We start from the raw sequence: 22,088 nt of genomic DNA on the forward strand, positions 1-22,088 counted from the left end.
GTAGTCCAGGGGAGGAGTCACCTATCCCAGGATACTTCGAAGACTCTTCCAGGACAACAACGTGCAAACATCCAGACCCAACACTAGGCGGCGATCTATGCATAGATATGAATGTCAGCAGCCCTACATGCCAAGAACAGATGCATACTGGTAAGTAGCATATTCAATATCTGTTGTGGTGTCCTTTCATTTGGTATTCAAGGGAACATATATGGTATAACAGCTGGCTTCACATGCCATTCAGAGTTTAGCCTAAGACTGCTCTTGTCCATGCTACCACTAGGATAGCTGGTCTATAAGGTTGACTTTACAACCAATCACCATAAGAGTTGTTTGGACTGATGCAAGGTGTACACTAGAATTAGTGACATCATATATCAGGCCAACTTCTCACAGTGCTGTTGAGTTCGTAATGACAAACTCCCTGCACCATATACTCTTAATGGCAGCACTGCACTCACGATGTCTAAGAATGGACTTCAACACTGTAGGTGACCAGGGCTCATGCACCTGTATCCTCAACAGTGGTATGTGGCACCCAGCTAGAGGGGCAACTGATCTATGCCAGGACAGTGGGTTGCAGGCGTGCCATGTCAACTCTTCGCTTTGTTCTGCACTAAGACACGCAGCCTGCAAAGGCTGTGTGTGTAATGGTACAGGACATCTAAGGAAGGCACAATAAGTGTTGCAGCCCTTAGAGGTCTTCCCAGGTCACAGTGCCCTGGGTACCTGTGGAACATTTTACCAGGGGCTGACCTGTGGCCAGAGAAGCCAATTTGGTTCAGTTTTGGGGAAAGAACACCGGCCCTGAGAACCCAGATTGGCAGGGACCCAGGGCACATCAAGTCAAAGTACATCAGTAGTCTGGCAAAAAGTGTGTGTGTGTGTTGGGGGGGGGGGGGGGGGCGTGGGTTACTAGAACAAAAACCCAGCTTCTCACATCCCCCCTGTTTTTTTTTTATTCTGTTGATCCCATGTCCCTCCTCTGCACTTTTATTTCCCCTTTTTGCCATATTAAGGAGGCTCCCAGTACCCCCTGCCTGTGGTAAGGAATGCATAGTTGTCTAGAGATCCTTCAAAGTTGACAGGGGCGGTGGGGGGCAAAGACTTGCCTACACCCATGCTACTTCCAGAATAATGTGAGTGGTGTAGGAAGCTGGGTCTGTATATACTATACCAAAGTAAGGTATAGTGTGCAGAGTCCATTGAATCCCCAGAGGCTTACAGAGGTAAAAGTAGATTTCACCGTACTCTTTTGTGGTAGTGTGGGCGAGCAGTAAGGCTTTATCAGAGGGTAGTGTTAAGTATTTGTTGTACACACTCTGGCAAGAAATGATGTCACACACTCAGACTTCCACCAGACCAATTGTTTGTATAAAAGATATTTCTTTAGTTTTTTATTTTGAGAGCCAAGCAGGACTTGGTACAAGTAACACAAATTGTACTTTTCAGCCCAGGTTGACCAGAATATGCAAGCTGAATGAAACCGGCTTTGTTACAAGTTTGTAAAACATTTAAAGACAGTTGACGTTAGTTTGCAATTACTTTATTACATGTTTTGTTACTTTTTCTACTGCATGTGCTATGCCTAGATATCACACTGGGACATTTTCTAGACAAAGACAAGTAAACCACAGTTGCTTGAGTTGTCATACAATCTCAACTTGAAACATGATTTTCAGAGGGGAAACGGTCAATGCAGTCCTATGGGAGAAAATTTGAATATAGTTTTGCAGGTAAGCAATTGGTTTTGAGGGTTGAATTTCTGGGGTTAAAACAAGGGTACCCCGAGGGTCAAGGATGCACTCAAAGAGCACCCTCAGCAGCACTAGTGCGGCTGGTTGCAGAGACGGAGTCCATGTTAACCAATGGGGCTATGGGGCCTTCGGTTGGCTGTTAAGCAAGCAACCGGGCATGTGGGAGCAATGGTCCTAGGGATAAGCTTGGGGCAAAGGGGGGATCCAACTTAGCACACAAGGTGCACCCACAGGGGTGGCCGGGTGCAGGGTGCTGAGTTGGTGTTGGGTGCCATGTTTTCCATGGGAGATCTCTGGTCGGAAGAGACTGTAGGTTCGAGCAAGGATGCTTCCTGGAGGTGACCACCGGCTGGAGAGTTAAGTTGGGATGCTGTGGGTTGCCTGGACAGTCGGTTGGGCCTCCCAAGGCCATGGGGCGTCTTGTGCAAGGGGGTCTTTAGGCGTCTGGTTTCCTTACCAGCTGCTGGTGGGGGGACCCTCCAGATAGACTGCAGGCGGCGGCTGAAGGCCTGAGGTAGGTCTGGGATCACCAGATCCCTGGTCCGGTTCGCTGGGGGACCTCCTCGTGATGTTGGGCCTCTCAAACTTGGGCCGTAGGGTGTCCGGTGCAGAGTGGCGTAGACTCGGATCCCGCTGAAACCAAAGTCTGTGAGTTGAGCATGTTCAGTGCTCACGGGAGACAGTGTGTTAGCAGGGAAGGCAGGGCAGGTCCTTTGGGTTCTGGGGGGGCAGCTGGACATGCCGGTGTTCCGCTGGAGCAGGTAGAGGCCGGGACAGGCCAGTAGGGCTTGGGGCCAAGGCAGTTAGTGCCCTCCTTTTCTTCCTTCAGCACAGCTCTTTGGTCTCTCTTGCTTGTCTGAGGAGGCAAGGTTCGGGATGCCCCTAAATACTAAATTTAGTGGAGATTCAAGTAGGTACAGGTCTGGACCAAGGGGGACCCTTCCTTGGGGTGGGTATACCCCCTCTTATACCACCCTCCAGTGGGAGGGGGGGGAATAAACCTCTCTGGTTAGCTGGGTCCCCCCATCTTCAACATGGCGGGGACTGACGTGTGCTTCGCCTAGTCTCCTTCAACTGAGGGGTGGAGTTGGCAAAGGTGGGCACACCTCTCCTCCTATCTTGGTTTTCGTGCTGATTCTCCTTCCCAAAGTGGCGGTTGGAACCGGTAGGGGGCCAGTTGCTGGGAGCAGCAAATGGCAGGCACAGCATACTAAGGCATCAAGCCTTTGACCTTTTCCCTTCCTTGACCCCGCCCATCCTGGGGGAGGAGGCTTTGCACCTCTGCCCACAATTTGCTGTGTTTCAGGACATGAGAGCTGGAGGCTCTCGACCCAGTGATCTAGAAACCTGTCTGGGGGTGGTAGATGGTGAGCAGCCACTCAGCCAGGACACTAGTTAGGTCGTTTTTCAAGGGGCATCTCTAATATGCCCTCTGAGTGCATTTGGCATTTAAGTCAAACACTGGCATCAGTGTGGGTTTAGTGGGCTGAGAAGTTTGATACCAAAAACTTCAGACTTTAGTAAAGCCATCATGGAACTGTGCAGTGCCAAACTCCCAGCCTATGGTTTTAAAATGTCATTACTGCACCTACAGTATCTGTGAATAGCACGGGTACTGTAAGGCTCTAGGGCTCATGCCATTGGGATCTCACCTGTGGTTAAGTGCACCCTATTTTAGGGCTGTGCTAGAGTGGTGACTGACCTATGCCACAGGCAGTGTTTTGATGTGCATGGCATGCAACTATGCAAAAAAGTGGCACTTTCCTAAAAGTAGTATTGGCTGTTAAGCCTCCCAACACCCTGGGGCAAGGAGTTGTAGGCCTCTAGTGTCTAAACCCCTCTTGCTTACTACACTGGGTGTTTTAGTAATATCCCCTCAGTACTCTTTGCTTTGTATTTTTATATCTGAAGTTAACAGACTGTGGGACATTTTTGAGCCTGCCTATTGAGAGTGTAACAAAGAACTCACCGGACTCTTGGATCAATTTAATTTAAAAAACTCTTCCAAAGGTCGTGATCCGCAGTAGACTTTGCCTAATCCTGTAGGTCTGGCTTCCTTTTTCCAGTGTTGGACTGAGGGGAGCCAGGAGCTTCAGGTAGACCAGTGGTTCTCAAAGGATGGGCTGTTTGTGAGCTGCACACCATCTCTTGTGGCCCGCAGATCTTCCACTTTTGTAAATCTGGGCTGGATTTCTTAATGTACAGGAGCTTGTTATATGAGCAGGGCTAACCTGCTCACAAAACCATCTGAAATGACCATAGCAACAAAAATCAATGTTGTATGGTTGTCTTGTGCTATTTTGCGAATTGGCTTTGTTTCTACAGCCAGTCTAGCCTGTACTTACTGCAAGACAACCTTCCTTATATTTGTAAAGTGCATACAAAAGTGTGAACTGTGTACGACGGGCCAGGGTCAGGGAGTGTGGGGAGAGGGATGTCTGGTAGCTTAAAAGAACAAAATCTGCAGCTAAAATGGGGGTTTTAACCTACATGAAACTCTAAATAAAAAATGTAATAAATACACTTTCATTGAACAAGCACTGGCAAAGCCAATAGCTTTCATTTATGAGCTATTGGTGCTGCCAATGATTTTTAGCCATGGTGTATATGCAGCATGGCGGAAAAGGTAAAAACAAAATAGTACCATGACATGCCAGTTGCATCATTTTGTAGGCGCACGCTAACATGGATGCTTGCGCCTACAAAATGAAGTGACCAATTTTTTTTAAATTTACCAATCACAATTGGTGAAAGTTGCTCTAATTGCACTTTATGGGTATTGCACTAATGTGCCTTTTTTAAACGGGGTAATGCGCGTTAAAAAAACACAAAAAGCAAACTGTGGGTGGTGGGGAGTGCCACTGCATAGATACAGCCCTCGCGCACACCCACAATTTTAATTTTCGGCCCCTGAGAAAATGCTCTATTTGAACTTTTTTTCTCTCCTCTAATTTCCTGATGTAAATAGCGTCTGCCACCTTAGTCAATAAAAAAAGGATTGTTTTTTTTTTTTACTCGGTGGTGCACTTAAGAAAATCCATTTTTGTTTTTGATGCAGGCAAAAATATTGGCTTTACAATGCATGCGGTGCTGTGCATTAAATAGTATTGTGCGTTCAGTTGGAAATTGAAACCAGAATATTATGGGTAGTTTGGATGATAATGTAATTTGGACACTAATAGATTTCACTCTTTTTGGTTTTTGCTTTCCTCTTCTAATATTTACTGTCATGAAGTGATATCTGAGATTCTAGTTCTTTTGTCAAGCTCCAGTGCTAGATTTGTTTCCTGGGTTTGTTTCAAGGTCCTAAAGTTAGACCTGTGACGGCGTCTCTTTGGTGTGCTTCCTTCGACTCTGGTCGATAGTATACCGTGAGGTGATTGCTAAGATGGTATCATTTATTAGCTGGCCTGTTGCTCTAGAGCCCTCATGAAACAACCTGTTTTTCTACTGCATGTTACACATTTCACAGTCACTGAGGCTGTCACACTGTGTAAGTGTACAGATCAGCCATGTAGAAGAAAGCAGTCTTTCTGCACTTTACATCCCCACTGTAGTTGTTGCTTTCTTCTCATCGCAGTTATGTGTTCTTTCTGTCCAGCCTGCGGATTGCCGAGCCCTGATTGACAAACTCAAGATCTGCACTGATGAGCAACTTCTACTAGAGCTGCAACAGATAAAGGCATGGAACATTGGAAAGGTAACATAAAACCCTTCTGCGACTACAACTTCCGTGTTGTAAGTGGGAGTTCCAGCTCATTCCATTTCAGGGTGCCAGGCTTTTATTTTACAGCCACATCTGTTTTAACAGTTCTAGTCTTGGCTCGAATTTCATGAGCTGATTTGACCGACTGTGCAGAAAGCTTAATGTTCTGGTGACATGAGGCATTTTTTTTTTTTTTTTTTTACTGCTCTCAACTTTTGTATGTATAATTTGTTTTCTGCACTTAGGTTTGCTCTTGCAGTAGAACGTACTTGCTCATTGAGAAGCCCATTGTAGCTTGGGTCTTGAGCTATTTAGGGTGGGGTGCTTGGCTGAGTTTTAGACTTAAAGTGGGCATAGCTGTTAGTGATGAGGTTATAGAATGGGCTTGTAGTTGACCGTATTTGAAGAGCTCTAAGGGAACTGCCTTGCTTTTAACTAAGATGAACGTTTGTTGTGTAAGTGTTTAAAAGAGCTGGATGGAAAAATGAGTGTTGGCGATGTTTTGGAGAAAGCATTTAGGTGAATGTAATAAGGATGCAGTACTTGCTGTTTGGCCTGTGTGCTTAGAAAGGGTGTTGTGAATATAGAAGTCTCCTGCTTTGAGTGCTATGGGTGTAAAATTAGATGGGATTAAACCCGTTGTTCCAGTCCTAAATCTGGCCCTTGTAACTATTGTTTGCTTTTCTCCTGCTGGCTCCTGCCATTCCTGGTTAAAGCTGGTTTCTTGTTTCCCATTATAGTGTGAGCTTTACCACTGGGTAGATCTGCTGGACCGCTTTGATGGGATCCTTGCAGATGCTGGGCAGACAGTAGAGAATATGTCTTGGATGCTGGTGTGTGACCGGCCTGAAAAGGAGCAACTCAAAGCCCTTCTCCTGTCTGTGCTGAATTTCACTGCTTTGCTCATAGAGTATAGCTTCTCCCGACATCTGTATAGCTCCATTGAGGTATGTTGTCCGAGATACTGTCTGGCACTGATTAAATTCTGCGAAGTTCTGAAATTGTAACTCTAACTTTGTTCTTCTTTGCAGCATTTGACAACCTTACTGGCTTCTTCAGATATGCAAGTAGTGCTGGCTGTGCTAAACCTCCTATATGTGTTCAGCAAAAGGTCTAACTATATCACAAGGCTGGGCTCCGATAAACGTACTCCCCTGCTTTCACGACTTCAGCATCTAGCAGAGGTGAGTGTCGAGACAGCGAATTAGAATGTTAGCCTCTTGTTTAGAGTCTTGGAAAGCACATGCAGTGTCAGTCTTTGTGGACCTTTGTATGCCAAATGTGTTACTGGCTCTTCAAATGGTGTGCATCGCTTCTGAAGTCAGTGCATGCTGTGGCTTAACTATGGGACATCATTAAAGCATCTGTGGTGCCCATGAGTCTCCTAGTGCTGCTAACCTATTAGACCCAGTTACATCCTTTGTGCATGTATGAGGACCACAGAAGGCCCCTAAAATCAAACTATCATGACTGTCTGAAAATCCCCCTCCCCCCCACCCCCCCAATCACTGATGCAAGGGGTTGCCAGAACCATGTCAAATCGTGCAACGAACGATGCTTCCAACTACAGACCTCCCACCTCTGCCTAAACACCAGTATAGCTACTAGAGGACTCTGGAGTGGAGGCACTATAAATCTAATTTCATTCACCACTTTGCTAGAGGATTCCCTGAAGCACTTTACCAGAGCACCTTCTTTTGTGGCAGCGAGGGGGTGATCTGTGTTGGAGAGTAATGTCTTACAAATTCTTTATTAATCTAAACTTTAGTTTCATGGATCACATCATTACTCGCCAATTGCTTTTCGGTTTAAATCTTTCTTTAATGAAGACGCCAGACCAGAGAAACAAAAGTTCCACATGTACTTAAAGCTTCTCAGTAGCAAAACAATCCTAGGCGGCATCGTAAATAAATACTTACTTTTCCAATTGATGTATAACGTCAATTGCATTACTGCCCTCATAACACATTCCACTGAGCAACTACCCAGGTGAGGAGGAAATAAAAAGTGCAGGGAGTGGCTGGAGGAAAGAGAAGTGAGAAAATCACTGCATTAAACTCCTCCAATGCAGTCAAAACTGAACTTGTGTGAACGTCTCCTATTCCAGCCTTCAAAACAGAGTTCCATCAGACTAGGCTCAAGACCAGCAGAACTCCAGGTACATGTCTGAACAGTAGCTTATTGATTCATGAGGCTGAGATCTGGAAAAATGTGAACTCTGGAGCAGTTTGCTGGCATTTTGCCCTTTCTCTTGGCAGTCTTTGGAAACCTAATCTTACCCCTGTTTCGGCCAGCTCTGCTAATATCCTCCCTTTTGCCTTTTCAATCCTTAGAGGGTGAGCAGAGATCCCTCAAGGCTGATACTCTGACCTCCATATCGCACAAAATTCCCTTGAGAATGTTACGTTTTCAAGCTCTGTCTAAATGGGTAATTCCAAAATGCTGATCCTCCTGCCCGTAGCATGTATTTCCAAATATTCCACCTTTCATCAAAGTTTACGATAGATGTGAGTTCAGAGTGATCATATTTGAGATGTCTAGGCTGTATTAGCTTGTGCTCTCATCTTTTCAATCAGTTATAAGGTTATCCAAGTACCCAACATTTTTCTGTTAAATTTTCCAGCCTCGTCCCCCACAATTCCCTCTGAGCTTGATCTTCCATAGCATAGGCCGTCCAGAATCCCCTTCCACCTCTCACACTCAGCTTTCTGATGGAATGTGGCCACCATATTGGAAGGAAATCCCGTTATGCCTAGAGATGTTGCTGTTTTAGGAGGGCAGGAGTCCTGCCATATCTCTCCACAATCATGGGCACATTAGTCAGTGCCTTATGGCAGCTCTTTACATCTGGTTAAAGTCCACCAGTGGCTTTTTTACTTAGCCTGTGAGATGGGAGAAGTTACCTCGCAGTGTAATCTCTTCCATCTCTTAGGCTGTCGCCAGATGCTGACTTTTTTTTTTTTTGCTTCTTCGATTTAAAAAAAAAAAAAAAAAGTGACTTCCGTGTTTCTCCCTGGAGTGAAATGTAGCATGTGTACGATGAATTTTTAGGTCCCACCACAGTTCACCCAATCTGCAGGACAGCCGCTGGCAAGCCACACTGCCCAATCACACCTTGGTGGCGTTGGCTAGGCTGCTTAATTCGCCCTGTATGAAAGTGGGGTTACCTCTACTCTCCTCTATAATGCATTTCTATGACCAGGTACTCCCGAGTCAGCTGTATATTGTAAATGGATTGTGTAAGCTCTTTATAGGACTTATTCTGTTAATAAATTTTAATTCCCAAGGACACCGCCACACGTTCAGGTCAGTGTAGTACAAGTTATTCCAGTATTGGAACTTTCATAGATTCACATGCTTGAATCATTCCCCCGTCGTCGAGATGGGAGTTCCAGTAAATCAAAATAGCAACGCAAAGCTATCAAACTAGAAACTAGGCCTAGGCCCATTTCAGTCCAATCCACCTCTTTTTGTAAAAGAGACCAAATAAAACACACAACCAATCAGAACAGCCTCGCCCTTTAGAACCTTCCTAAGGGAACCTCAGACCTTCTGATTTTCTACCGCATATTGTGCTAGGTAGTCTCCACTGAGCTCTGCTCAGTTATTCCTTATTCTACTACTTTTGAGAGAATTCTTCAGCTATATATTTCCAGATTACTCTACAATCTTGGTCTGTTCTCTATTCATCATGGCAGACTAGGAGAAAAAGGTCCTTTTTAGAGCTTGTCACCTGCTCTAAAAAGAGGCTTTATGTGGATGACCCTCATAAAGATTGCATATACTGCTTGTATCCGGACCACAAAGCCAAGGACTGCAAGGTATGTCGTACCTTTTCAACTAAAACCTTCAGCGATCATGAGGGAGGTCGCCTTACATGGCTCCAGAAGAGATCCAGTCTCTAGTGATGACGGTGATGAGGCCTCGTCTGCTTCGTCTTCTGGAAGATCTGGAAAAAGAGAAAGGTCTGACCCTACTTCTGTGGAGCGCCCTCAAAGTCTCTAAAAAGAACTCCCATGGGTCTGACAGGCTCAGTCCAACTAAATCTCCTCACCGAGGTGGAAAGGACTTGAAACAGGAGGGAGTGGAATGAGGAAGTCCAGCTCTGTTCCTCCTCCTTCCCCTCCTGAGGGAAGAAAGGTGTTCAAGAAACCATATTCTGTTCCTCTTGAGGAAAGACAGGAAAAAAGTTACCAATGTCGACGAAGCAGTCGACGACACCGCCTATGAAGAAACCGGCATCGCCGACGTGGAGTAACGGGCCAGTCTCTTCTGTTTTCTTCAGTTTAGACGGCAGGATCGTCGCCGATAGCTTTGATGGTGTCGACGAAGACTGTTCCAACTCCATCGATAGAGGCGACCATGGCGGTGACTACTAAGCTGTCGATGCCAATGTCAAGAACGCTGGCGACTAGGACAACGGCTATCGTATCAACGGCATCGCTGTCGATGGAAATAACTTCGTTGACGGGAGTAAAACATTCTGCAGAGACAGCGCTAATGTGACTGCTGAAGTCACTTCACCCAGCAAGCTGACCCCTCTACTACCCACTCTCTTCCTGGGAGAGAAGGACTTGGATGCTGATGGTCCTTTCGGATATGCCCATATCCCTTCAGAGCTGCACGTTAAGTGCCAGGAGGAGGATTCTGAAGAGGGATCTGAAGGGGAGCAGGACTATGATCCTCCCCAGGACTACCATAGAGGATATCAAGAGGAGATTGTCTGTATGCCGTCCTCATTGATTTCGGACTTTCAATTTATGCTATTAGACTACAAACGGAGATTTCCAACACCATCTTCGGTTCGGAACAGGGCTCAGTTCCCACTGGACAAGCCTCGGTGCCTTCCACCCCCCTGGGTGCCACCACCAAAGCTGCAGTTAATAGAGGGTCCTCCACCAACGACTCCTTTTATCCAACAAGATACCTTGGATAATGACCAAGGGGACATGAATCTCCCAGACCCGCATGGGGAGTGGGAGGATTATATTATCCCTACTCCTTCCCCGGTTCCTGTTGATTCTTTGCTGGGGACATAGGTGGTTTACAGAGTCTGCTGGAGAGGGCGGCCATGAGGTTTGATTTGGCTATGCCTTCACAGACTGTTTCTTATGACTTTAAGGAACCTATTAGAAAACGGTAAGAACCATTCTCATTGTAAATCATGTATGGGAAGAAGGTCTTAAAGTCATGAAGACCCCATCCACGGTGGTCCCGGTTCTTCCTTGATTGGAAAAGAAATATAAAGCCTCGGAGGATAGCCCGGCCTGCTTAGTGAGTCAACCGAAACTGGACTCTGTCATCACAGGCAGCGCAGGTCGAAAAATCCGGCAGCTCCTCTAACTACACGTCCGGACAAAGGAGGCAGATGCCTGGACAATGCTGTGTCGCACCGCAATAGGGCATCACGTGTCCTACAGCACTGGAAGTAGCCGTGCTAGGCCGTATGTGAACGTGTACTCGCACCCAAGGCGGCAGGAGGGCCCCCCTCCCACAACCTTTCATTATAAACACATGCCAGAACAGTAGGTAGCATCACTGTAAAGAAAAACGCACCAAACATCGTAACAGTGTTAAACACCCCCAACCCCCCACCCCCCCTGCCAAAATAACTGCAAGGTGTAACCTAACGCCCCTGCAAAAGCCCGCCCAGCTTGTATTAAGTACAAAGCGATCATAGTTAGGTCACAACCAGGAGCCCCGGGCGACCACCCACTAATGGGTACCAAGCTTAGTACACTTCGTTGGAGGACCCATGCCATAACAAGAGATCTAACCAGCACAGAGCAACCCCCACACCCACCAACGATCAAGAACCAAAGTGCGTATGCAGGCTTTTGCTTAAATGCTAAACTTGGAGCAGCTGTCCCGAAGACAATCAGAGTATCCAAGGGGACCCTAGTCACACTATCTACCCCCAACCCACTGAAGCATCCCTAACTTGCCAGAATTCCCTCCCCCTCCCAAGAAACCCCACAAACAGCTCAACAAGAGCAACAGAGTCATCATGTTCAGTGGGGCACACCCCATGAGGTTCAGCCAGAGGGCACCCGTGTCCACTCCCTAAATCCGGCCCCCTCCCAAAGTAAGGGAACAACCCAACAAGGAGGGGGGGGGGGGTGCCTGGAGTACATTACCAACCACCGTCCTATGTCCGGTCACATCGTCTTCGTGCTCTGAAGCGCCGTCTCAGCAGCGTGCCCAGCGGGTGGATCAGCCCACCGCCAACACTGCCGCAGTATACCAGTGCGGCGAGCAACCAACACAAAGCTGTGATTCCACACCTAATGACCGTCCTCGTGGTCCTCCACATCACTCCCTTGTCTCACATTTCGCGTAGGCTTAAGAGTCTTCAAAAAATCTTCCACTTGTTGCGGATTTGTAAAAAAATGCTGTTTCGCTTGGTGGGTGATTCTTAGCTTAGCCGGGTATAACAAGGCGTAATCAATTTGCAGGGCCCGCAATTTCTTTTTAACGTCTAGAGATTTACGCCTTTGCTCCTGTACAATAGGCGTAAAGTCTGGGTAGATAGTAAAGCTGACCCCCTCACAGGCAAGGGTCTTGTTCGTGCGCGCAGCCCGTAGCGCAGCATCACGGTCCCGGTAGTTTAAGAGCCGAGCGATGATTGGCCTCGGCGGGGCTCCCGGCTTAGGCCGTGGTCCAAGGGAGCGATGTGCCCTTTCGACGATAAACTGCCCAGAGAACGCCTCAGCCCCTACGGAGGCAAGGAGTATCTTCTCTACATAGTCTTCCATGCGCCCAGTATTGGTAGACTCGGGCACACCCACCACGCGGATGTTATTGCGTTGGCTACGGGCCTCCAACTCCTCATTCTTCGCGGCAATAACCCTTAAAACATTATCCATCCTTGTGAGGTGTGGGAAATAGAGGTGTCTTCCTGATCAGATATCCGTCGTTCCGCCTCCGTGATACGTTCTTCGTGGATATCCATTTTCTGCGCGAAAGCGTCCATTCTGGACGACAGCCGGTCCACCTTATCAACCACAGTAGTAAAGCCCTGTCTCATTTCCTGCATCAGCTGTCGCAAGTCCGCTGCTGGGGGGCCGGAGCTCGCACCATCCGCATGCAGGTCAGTAGAGCTTCCAGTGTCCTGTGCACTCCTTGCGTTTTTCTTGGCCGCTGGGGCCTCAAACGTGAGCTTGGGCTGCCGACTGTCCTGCTTGCCCATCTTAGGTCTCGCGTGCGGACCAGCAGCGGCGGGTGACAAGGGCGAGTCTCAGGCGCCACGCGGGCGCAGATGAGGGCAAAGGCGCCAGGCGTAGCACAGCACGTCTGCAGCAGTGGCCAATAACGCACAAGAAGCCCCAACTTCGGGCCCGAGTGCCAGAGTCACAAGCAGGGAGGGGGGGGGGTCCACCACCCAAGCCACCCCAGGAACGCTAGCCGCCAACGGTCCAGTATAGCTGCACAGGCTCTTCACACCATCCAGACTCCGCCCGCCAAGCGACTGCGGGACCGGTAGCACATGTCAGCCCTCACCAGCAAGGAGACGGGGCAAGCACCGCTTGTGCCCGCGCGACACGAGAATGTCAGCAGCCTCTGGAGCGCCACCCTCTGAGAGTCATGAGGCAGTGGAGGCACAGGACCAACACACGCCCCCAAGGCACCCTACCACAAATCTACGTAGCGGCGAAGTCGGGTGAGTGCACCAGCTCAGCAGCGCCCGCCCTGCAAGATCAAGCCCCCTCCGTCCAGGTGGGGCCTCCAATACACCAGTGATCAACGCTGCGCGCAAATTGCGAGTCGCAGGCAATCCAGCCACGTCCCAGCAGCACAGTGCACCAGGTCCCCCAGGGGCATCACATCCGGCGGGTCCTCCCGCTCCGCACACTTCCACGTCTTTCGTATGGCACCTCAGTTCACTCGCTCCCCTGGGCACAGAGGGGGGGACGGGGATACGACTCACCAGGCGTCCAGATGTCCCCCACGTCTCGCCAGCAGTCCCACACCGGGCCCTCCGCAGCGGCCCTCAGGCGCCCTCCAGTTCGAGCGGCGGGCCGGGAGACTCGCCGCCAGCAACGAGGGGCGGGGGGGGGGGAGGACAAGTCCCGAGCAGCGTCCCGCAACCGTAGCTCGCTCTCCCCGCGTCCCGCAGCAGCTCCGCCGGTAGTACAGGGCGCCGGGAGTGCAGGCGTCCGCCAGGGCCCGTCCGTCTCGTGGTGCGCCCCGCGCTGGCGTCGCAACACGGCCGCCAGCCCTCTCCACTCCTCTGCAGCCCAGCGCCCGCCTCAGGTCAAAGCGCCTCGTACTCCTCCGGAGCAGGTCACAGAGACATCAGTCTTCTACCGAGGCATCAGGCCAGTATCAGCAACAACCCGGCGTGGTTTTTGCCGGAGTATCGGCGGTTTGCAGAGGATAAATGCAGGATTAGATGTCCAGGCAGCAGGAGCCTCACGTCAGTGCGGCCATTCTGCTTGTGCGCCCTCTAGCGCCCTCTGAGCACAAAAAAAAGACAGACATGGCGAAGTCGCTGGGGACACTTCAATACTGCAAAGTTCCTTTTCGAGGAGTAAGGGGCAGAGGGCTACCTTCATACAAAGGAGGGTACCAGCAATTTAGATACTCCTCTTATACACCTGCCACACAGTCTTCCCGTCCGCAGTACAAACGGTGACAAGGTCAGTCAACAACCTATTCAAAATCGTCGCCCAGAGGGCAGAGCAGGACAAGAGGGGAAGAATTCTTCAAGATGTCAATAGCGGCTTGCAGGCTCCGACTACTGTTCTTTCCCCCTCACCAAACCCCTGTACAGGAATAAAGCATGCTACAAAGCATGCAAGTAGTGTTCCGTAACCACGCGGTTGTTAAAAACTACCGCGTTAAAACGCAATGCCGTTACTAAACTAGTCATTACAACGACTTGCAGTAGATGGCGCTGTAACATTAGGAATGTAGAATTTACTATTCTAACTCCAGCCTACGCAACAGTAGGGAAGGTGTTGGAATAGTAAATGATAGTATTCCTTATGTTAGAGAGCCATCTACTGCAAGTCGATGTAATGACTTGCGTAGTAATGGCATTGCGTTGTAACCACGCGGTCGTTGTAATGACCGCGTTGTAAAGGCATCTCGGTCTAATGACTGCAATGTAAAGTTTGTTTCCCCCTGTACGGGGCAGGGTTTCTCTTCACTTCCAATATTGGCAACGAATAACCTCAGATCATTGCGTGCTCAGCATAGTTCAATTTGGCCATATGTTGGAGTTTGTTCATCCTCCTCCAAACACCCCACCTTTCACCCACTTAACAAAACCTCTGTCTCCTGCGCCTAGAAGTCCAACAAATGTTGCAGAAAGGGGCACTAGAACCTGTCCCTTTATCATAAAGAGGAAAGGGATTCTACTCTCGGTGCTTTCTGGTTAAAGACTGTCAGTGGCGCCCTAGCTTAGATCTGAGGGAGCTCAATACCTATCTCATAAAGCAGTCGTTCTGAATGTTCTCCTTACAGGACATACTTCGACTTCTAAATTAGGGAGATTTCATGGCTACCTTGAACATGGAGGACCCATTTTCACGTCCCCATTCATCCATCACACAGTAAGTTCCTTCGCTTTACAGTAGCCAAAAGCCACTTTCAATTTAAAGTCCTCCCTTTCGGCATCAGATCGGCACCAAGAATCTTTATGAAAATTCGGGCTCTGGTAGTGGCTTTCCTCAGACAAGAGCACCAGGTGTTCCCCTACCTAGACGACTGGTTGCTAAATGCCCCCTCAAAAACCTCAGCCAGGAATTCGGTGACATCCTGTACAAAGCTGCTCAAGAGTCTAGGTCTTACCCTCAACAGGGAAAAGTCAAACTTGTGTCGGTCCAAGAACGTCATTTTTCTGGGAGCCATGTTGGACACGTCCCTGAACAGGTCATTTCCGTCACTCGCAAGGCAAACCAAACTGATGTCGATAGCCCGTCTACTTCTAAAAAGGTAACTTTAAGTCCGCCTCTATAAATCCCTTCTGGGATCCATTTTGTCCTGCATTCCTGATACCCCTCTGCAGACTACGAATGCGTCCTCTTCAGGAGCAACTGCACTTAGTGGCATCAGGTGCAGGGGTTTTTCGAGGACCTGATCACTGTCATTATACCAATGAGAGAAGCCGCTTCATGGTGGATTAACAAGGAACATTTCCCAGGGTCTCCTTCTTGGTCACCCCAGCTCCTCTGATAATTAAGACTGATGCATCCCTGGAGGGTTGGGGAGCGGTCGTAAAGGACCTCCAGATAAGTGATCGATGGCCACCGCATCTTCGTCTTTTGCACATCCATCTGCTAGAACTCAGAGCAATTTGCCTAGCCCTACAGGCGTTTCTCCCGATAATAAAAAATTCATCGGTTCTGATAAGAATAGACACTACCACGGCAATGCATTATGTCAACAAACAGGGTGGCATGAGATCCTGTCTGTGGAAGCTACAGGTATCTCGGAATGGGCGATCCTACATGGGGTTTCACTGAAAGCGGAGCATTTTCCAGGGAATCTCACTGAGAAGGCAGATGCACTAAGCAGGCTAAAGTCAGTCTGCCACGAGTGGGAGCTGGATCAGAGGACACTGGAGGACCTTTTCCTACTATGGGGCAGACTGTCCATAGATCGGTTTGCGACACCAGAAAACAGGAAATGCCGGTACTTCGCAAGCTGGCATCACCATCTGAGATCCTGGGGCAGTGTGTTTTCGATGGCATGGTCAGGTGCCTTTGTCTACACTTCCCCCATTCCTCTCCTCCCGGGGCTTCTCAGGAAGTTAAAGGCGGAACCCTGCAAAATGATCCTCATACCACCGTCCTGGCCTTGCCAGGACTAGTACATGGAGCTTCTTCTGTTGGTGGAGCAACTGATTCCCTTGGATCCTATACCATCATTGCTGAGGATGTCCCAGGGCCAAGTAATGTGTCCAGATCCCAAATCCCTGCAATTATCAGCATGGCTCCTGAGCACAGAGCTTCGACCTGAAGCTGTCCGCAGAATGTAGACATCCTTTCCCAAGCTCGTGCTCGGACTACAAACAAGACATACCGGATGAAGTGGAAGAGGTTTTGTCACTGGTGCCAAGAGTTGGGAGTTCATCCTTTCTCTTCTTCAGCTCATGAAATCCTTCCTTACATCCTTTCTTTGGCAAAAGCGGGCCTGGCTCATACATCTATTAAGGTTCACCTTACGGTCATCTCGCTGCAGAAGAACATCTTCAGGCCCTTCTCTTTGGTCAGCAAGAATAATTAAACCATTTATGAAGGTTTTATTTTTTCAAGTCTTACATCCGATTAAGCCTCTTCCACCAATGTGGCACCGTAACGTGGTCTTGGCTCAGCTCATGAAACCTCCCTTCGAACCTTTCCTTAAGGCAGACTTAAAATTCCTGTTGTGGAAGGTGGCTCTTCGCTAACTCTTCTATCCGATGTCGGAGCCAGAAGAATTGCAGGCACTCACTATCCAGAAGCTTTTTCTTCAGTTCAAGAATGACACCGTAGAACTCCGTACTAACCTGAAGTTCATCCCCAAGGTGCCCTCTGATTTCCACTTAATTAAACCTGTGGTTCTTAAGACTTTTTTTTTCCCCCTCAACCTACAACTCCGGTTGAGACATCACTTTAATCACTAGACATTCAGCGTTGCTTAAAACTCTATCTCCAAAGAACTAAACACTTTAGGAAGTCACCTCGGCTCTTTGTGGCTTACAGTGCTCCTTGTAAGGGTTTCCCCCTTTCTAAACAAGGAATTGAACGTTGGATTTTCAGCTCTATCCAGTATTGTAATCAATTAGCTGGAAAGCCCCTCCAGGGGTAAGTCCGTGCTCACTCCAGGAGGGCAGTCTCTTCCTCTACAGCCCTCTTTGCTGGGGTACCTATCCGGGACATCTGCAGAGCAGCCACCTGGAAGAGTATCCATACCTTTCCCAGACATTCCTGCTTGGATTTTTCGACACGTGGTGATACGGCAGTGAGTCAAGCAGTCCTGAGGAAGCTTTTTCAATAGCGGTGAGCTGACTGTTTCATCCCACCTTCCTTTTTCATTCCTAACGCCTCGCACATTCTTTGGTAAATGTTTTCTTTTTTCACGTAGTATTTGCATACAACTTTTGCACATGTTCAAGAAGCCTATGACTGTTCGCAGATTCTTGGTAGTTACTGCAGAATTACACAGATTAAATGCTTATTTGGATACTTTTCAGAGTCTAGATTGAGAAAGCAATTTGATGGTTTCTACTTTGTCATGCACTATTTTTTTAAAAAAGTGCTCATAACTGCTAGCTACTCTGATGCAAGCATGTGAATCTATGAAAGTTTCAATACTGGAGTAAGAAACCAGTTACTTACCTGTAAATGTAGTTCTCCAGTATTGGTAGCTTTCATAGATTCACATGCGCCCACCCTCCTCCCCTGAGAAAGCTCCACCTTCTTTTTGACCTTTTTGGTTATCCTATAGCACTACTGCTGCGAAAATCTGAAGGTCTGTGGTTCTTTCAGGAAGTTTCTAAAGGGTGAGGCTGTTCTGATTTGTTGTGTTTTATTTGGTCTCTTACAAAAAGAGTTGGATATATGTTAAATCTGAAATGGGCCTAGGCCTAGTTTCTAGTTTGATAGCTTTGCGTTGCTATTTTGATTTACTGGGGACTCCCATCTCGACGACTGGGAATGATTCAAGCATGTGAATCTATGAAAGTTTCCAATACTGGAGAACTAAAGTTACAGGTACTTTCCCCTCCCCAACTTTTCCTTCTCTCCATTTTGTCCTCCTTTCCCCTCCCCTTCTTATCCTCCCCCCTTCCATGTTCCCTTCCCTCAGGCATTACCTCCCCTCCTTTTGTCTTTCTCTCCCCCTATTCACGCCTCCCCACCTGCCACCTAGCCCCCCTCCATCTACCTGTTGCTGTAAATAGCCTGACTACTTGTATTCATTGTATTTTTATTCTTTCTTATCAGACTTGACTCTCGTTAACTGTATTATACTAACTGCACTTTGTAACCCAACCTGTGTAATATCCTCGTTATGAACTGATATACCTGTACTCTACACTCACTTTGTAAAGCGCGCTGATACCTCCGGGTCCAGCCAGCGCTCTATAAAACCTTTTAAATAAATAAAAATACAGGTAAGTAACTTGTTTTCTTCCAGGGGTAAGTCAGCCACAGCTGCAGTACAGAGAAATATCACCATTGGGGGTTTGTTACTGGGTGCCGGTTTTGCAGCATAGCTGCAATATCAGCCCCTTGTAACAAATGCAAAAACAGTTGGACAGCATGTAGAACAATGTCTTACATTCACCTCAGTACAGAGATCTGGGCCTAAATCCATAGTTTTTTTGCTCACCGTGCCATTCCAGTTTGAACCCAGCCATATGCAAATCAGTCTTGACCCTGTGCCTCATGGGAACAGTCCAGCTCGAACTGCCAAGCCAGGTCCTCCCTGGACTGGAAATAAGCATCCTAGGACCGGTTTCGGGGTTTCACCCCTCTTCAGCCAGGACAGCTTGATTCCAGTGGCATGGAGAGCACGGTACTCACGTCTGAGCATCCCCGTCCCACTCTGGTTGACAAATGCAAAAACACCAGCTGATGGACAGAATGCAGAACAATGTCATACATTCCCCCCAGTACAGAGATCTAGGCCTAGATCCATCGTTTTTTTGCTCACCATGCCATTCCAGTTTGAACCCAGCCATATGCAAATCAGTCTTGACCCTGTGCCTCATGGAAACAGTCCAGCCCGAACTGCCAAGCCAGGTCCTCCCTGGACTGGAAACAAGCATCCTAGGACTGGTTTCCGGTTCCTTGTAACAAAAGCGGCAGTGGTGAGACGAGGGAGGGGGAGGGGGCAGTTTCGATTCCCAGTCCGGTTTGTTATAGGCTGCTATATTTTTGTCACTTAATGTATGGCCGCCTTGAAGTAAACCAAGATGGAATACAAAAATATATATTTTGGAGGAAGCGTTCGGGCATCCTGCACATTGGTGGTAGTATTCAGTCGAAGGACTACAAGACACATGGCAATTACAATTCCCCTGAAGGAAAACTAGGATTAGAGGTAAGGAACTCTTCCATCTTGCTGTCATTTAATGGTCGGGCGTTCTCAGTAGCTACAGCTAAACCGTTAAATACTCCCTCTTCGCTTTAAGAGTGGGAGCTAGTCTGTTTCAAAAGAAGTTAAAATCTTCTCTTTAATGTTTAGAAGTACATACTCTGCCTTCATTTTTAAATGATTACTCAGTTTTTTAGGTATTGTTTTTTAGTTTGCGTCAAGCCCTGCTTACATGAGCTTGCTAAATAACCATAACTAAGCTTCTCTCATAGGGGATTTCCGTATTTAATCATAAGTGTTGAATAGTCCCGCCTGCTTGCGGGGACCCGTGAGCACTTTTTTCCAATATATCTTAACTTCTGTAGTTCGCGTGTCTTCAGGAAGGTCTTAAAGTCGCTTAGTCATAAAGCTGCCTATAGGATTAGGCTTTAGTGGTCAAAATTATTCAGATTGAAGGAACAAAAAAGAATATCCACGGAAACATGCACCTAATGCATGGACAACTTTACAATGCCACAGAAAAAATCCTTCACAAACCTTTTTGTTCTGAGAGAAAAGGATGAAGGAATGCAGGGCAATGTAGCCCATAGGCTGACATAGGGAAAGAAAAAGACTGACATCCAGTATCCCATCATGCTCAGCCAGAGGCAGTTACCTCCGTTCTTTTTTCCGGCTCCTGTTGACAGGATCCCCCTGGAGCATTGAACTCCACCTTTCTGTTTTTTCTTCACAATATAGCTATAAATATAAATTTTTGGTTCACTCGTTGTCTCTTGTCTTTCTCTATTGAGTAAAGTATGTTCGAGGCATATGAGCTGCAGGTCACACACTAGCATAGATCACTATTTGGTGTTGGGATCGGATGCTTGCTCGTTGTTGTTGGCTTGGAAGAAGTCTTTGTAGTCACGAGATAGGGGACTCCTCCCTTGGACGATAGTGCGCATGGGCATCAACTCCATCGTTAGATTGTTTTGTTTTTTTCAGCCATTGGGTTCGGATGCAACTTTTCCGCTCTGGTTGGAAATCTCAATTCCAAGCTTCTCGAAGTGAAAAATTTACAGAAAAACCATTGAATCACCATCTTCTTCGACATTGATTTCATCGGCTCGATTCTGGACGTCGACGCACGCCGCTGGGCCTATCCACGTCGTAAGGCCTACGGCTCATGGAATGGACGCCTTTCAAAAAATGCCGCAAGTGTGGAGCAAAATTTCCACACAGTGACCATCACAAGGTCTGCAACCTGTGCCTATCACCTGAACACGAGCCCAGCTGTCCAGCCTGTGCATCCTTTCAATCCAAAAAGACCATCCGAGATCGAAGGGCTACAAGACACATGGCACAGACCAGCTCCGGAACCAGAGGACATCTTTGATCAAGGCCCGATGTCCCAGAAGAAGATTCCGAGGATCTCAATCCTCTCCGAGGCAGAAGACTCAGACGACCTCATCACTCCTGGGCAACGTGTGAGTACCACTGTCCCAACCCCGCCAAAACCAAAGGCAGTGGTCAAGATTTCGCCTGGTGGCTCCAGTCGAGACCAAAAACATCCTTCAGAAGCCCTGCCTCCGGGCTCGGCTCCGAAGAAAAAAGACAAGCCTTCTGGTAGCTTGGGACCGAGCAAACCGCCTAAAGATCCAGCTTTGGCTCCGAAACCAACATCCTCGGCACCAAAACAAACGGCTAAGGACTCTGATACGCCAAAACCTATAAGGATCAACCACAACCTCGCTACCGAAAAAATCTGCACCGAAAACTGTTACAGAGGAACAAGAACTTTTTCACCCAGATCCCATCGTTCCAAGGCAGAAAAGGATTTATATCCACCCAAAAACTGGACATGTCACGGCTGTGCCATGTAAAAAAACGAAAACTGGACACACCGTCTGCTCCAGTTCCTGTACACAAGAAGGACTCTGCAACATCGCCTGTGCCCCCTTCTTCTCCTACACTGCCTTCTAACCCACCCCCGCTGCCTACACCACCCTTACCAGTCACTTCTCCACCACATACACCACCTCCGGATGATGATGACCTAGGGGGTGGGGGTGATCCTAATGACCCGTTCACGGATCCAGATACCTCACCACTTGATGATTGGGCATTCCCTATCCCAACAGACCTACCAGACCCACAGCCATATCCCTCAAAACCATCTCCCCCAGATGATCACCTGGGGTTTGGGCAATTATTAAATAGAGCTGCACTTTATCATGGCGTTACAATGCACTCTGACGCACCAGAAGATTTCCTCTTAGATACTTTTGAACAATCTCAAATGTTGGTGCAAATATTACCTATGATCAAAGGAGTCATTAAGCATGCCCCCGAAGTATTTAAAGACCCTGTCCGTGCCAGGGTTCTTAACCCTAGAATAGAAAAGAAATATAGGCCTGCCCCTGAAGATCCTACTTGCATCAAAGGACAGTTGCCTTTGGATTCTCTGGTAGTTTCCAATGCGAGGAAACTCGCCAACCCCCAGACCTACGGAGATGCGCCACCCCCGGATAAAGAATCCAAACTGCTAGAAGCTTCTGGCAAGAGCGTAGCAGCACAAGCAGCTAATCACTGGCGTATTGCCAACACCCAAGCGCTAC

General features: G+C 48.0%; 1 protein-coding gene across 5 annotated transcripts in view; it reads left to right on the forward strand.

Moving 5' to 3' along the window:
• Positions 1-22,088, forward strand: part of HUWE1 (HECT, UBA and WWE domain containing E3 ubiquitin protein ligase 1) — a 1,878,220-nt gene that overhangs the window by 85,826 nt on the left and 1,770,306 nt on the right. For all 5 annotated transcript variants that reach the window (XM_085629865.1, XM_085629862.1, XM_085629866.1 and 2 more), the window contains exons 3-5: positions 5,359-5,457; positions 6,204-6,410; positions 6,495-6,647. In XM_085629865.1, coding sequence (XP_085485991.1) covers positions 5,359-5,457; positions 6,204-6,410; positions 6,495-6,647 — 459 coding nt within the window. The remainder of the gene's footprint in view (positions 1-5,358; positions 5,458-6,203; positions 6,411-6,494; positions 6,648-22,088) is intronic.

The sequence above is a fragment of the Triturus cristatus genome, chromosome 10 (genome assembly GCF_964204655.1).
Source record: "Triturus cristatus chromosome 10, aTriCri1.1, whole genome shotgun sequence".
In the NCBI taxonomy this organism is placed as follows: Eukaryota; Metazoa; Chordata; class Amphibia; order Caudata; family Salamandridae; genus Triturus; species Triturus cristatus.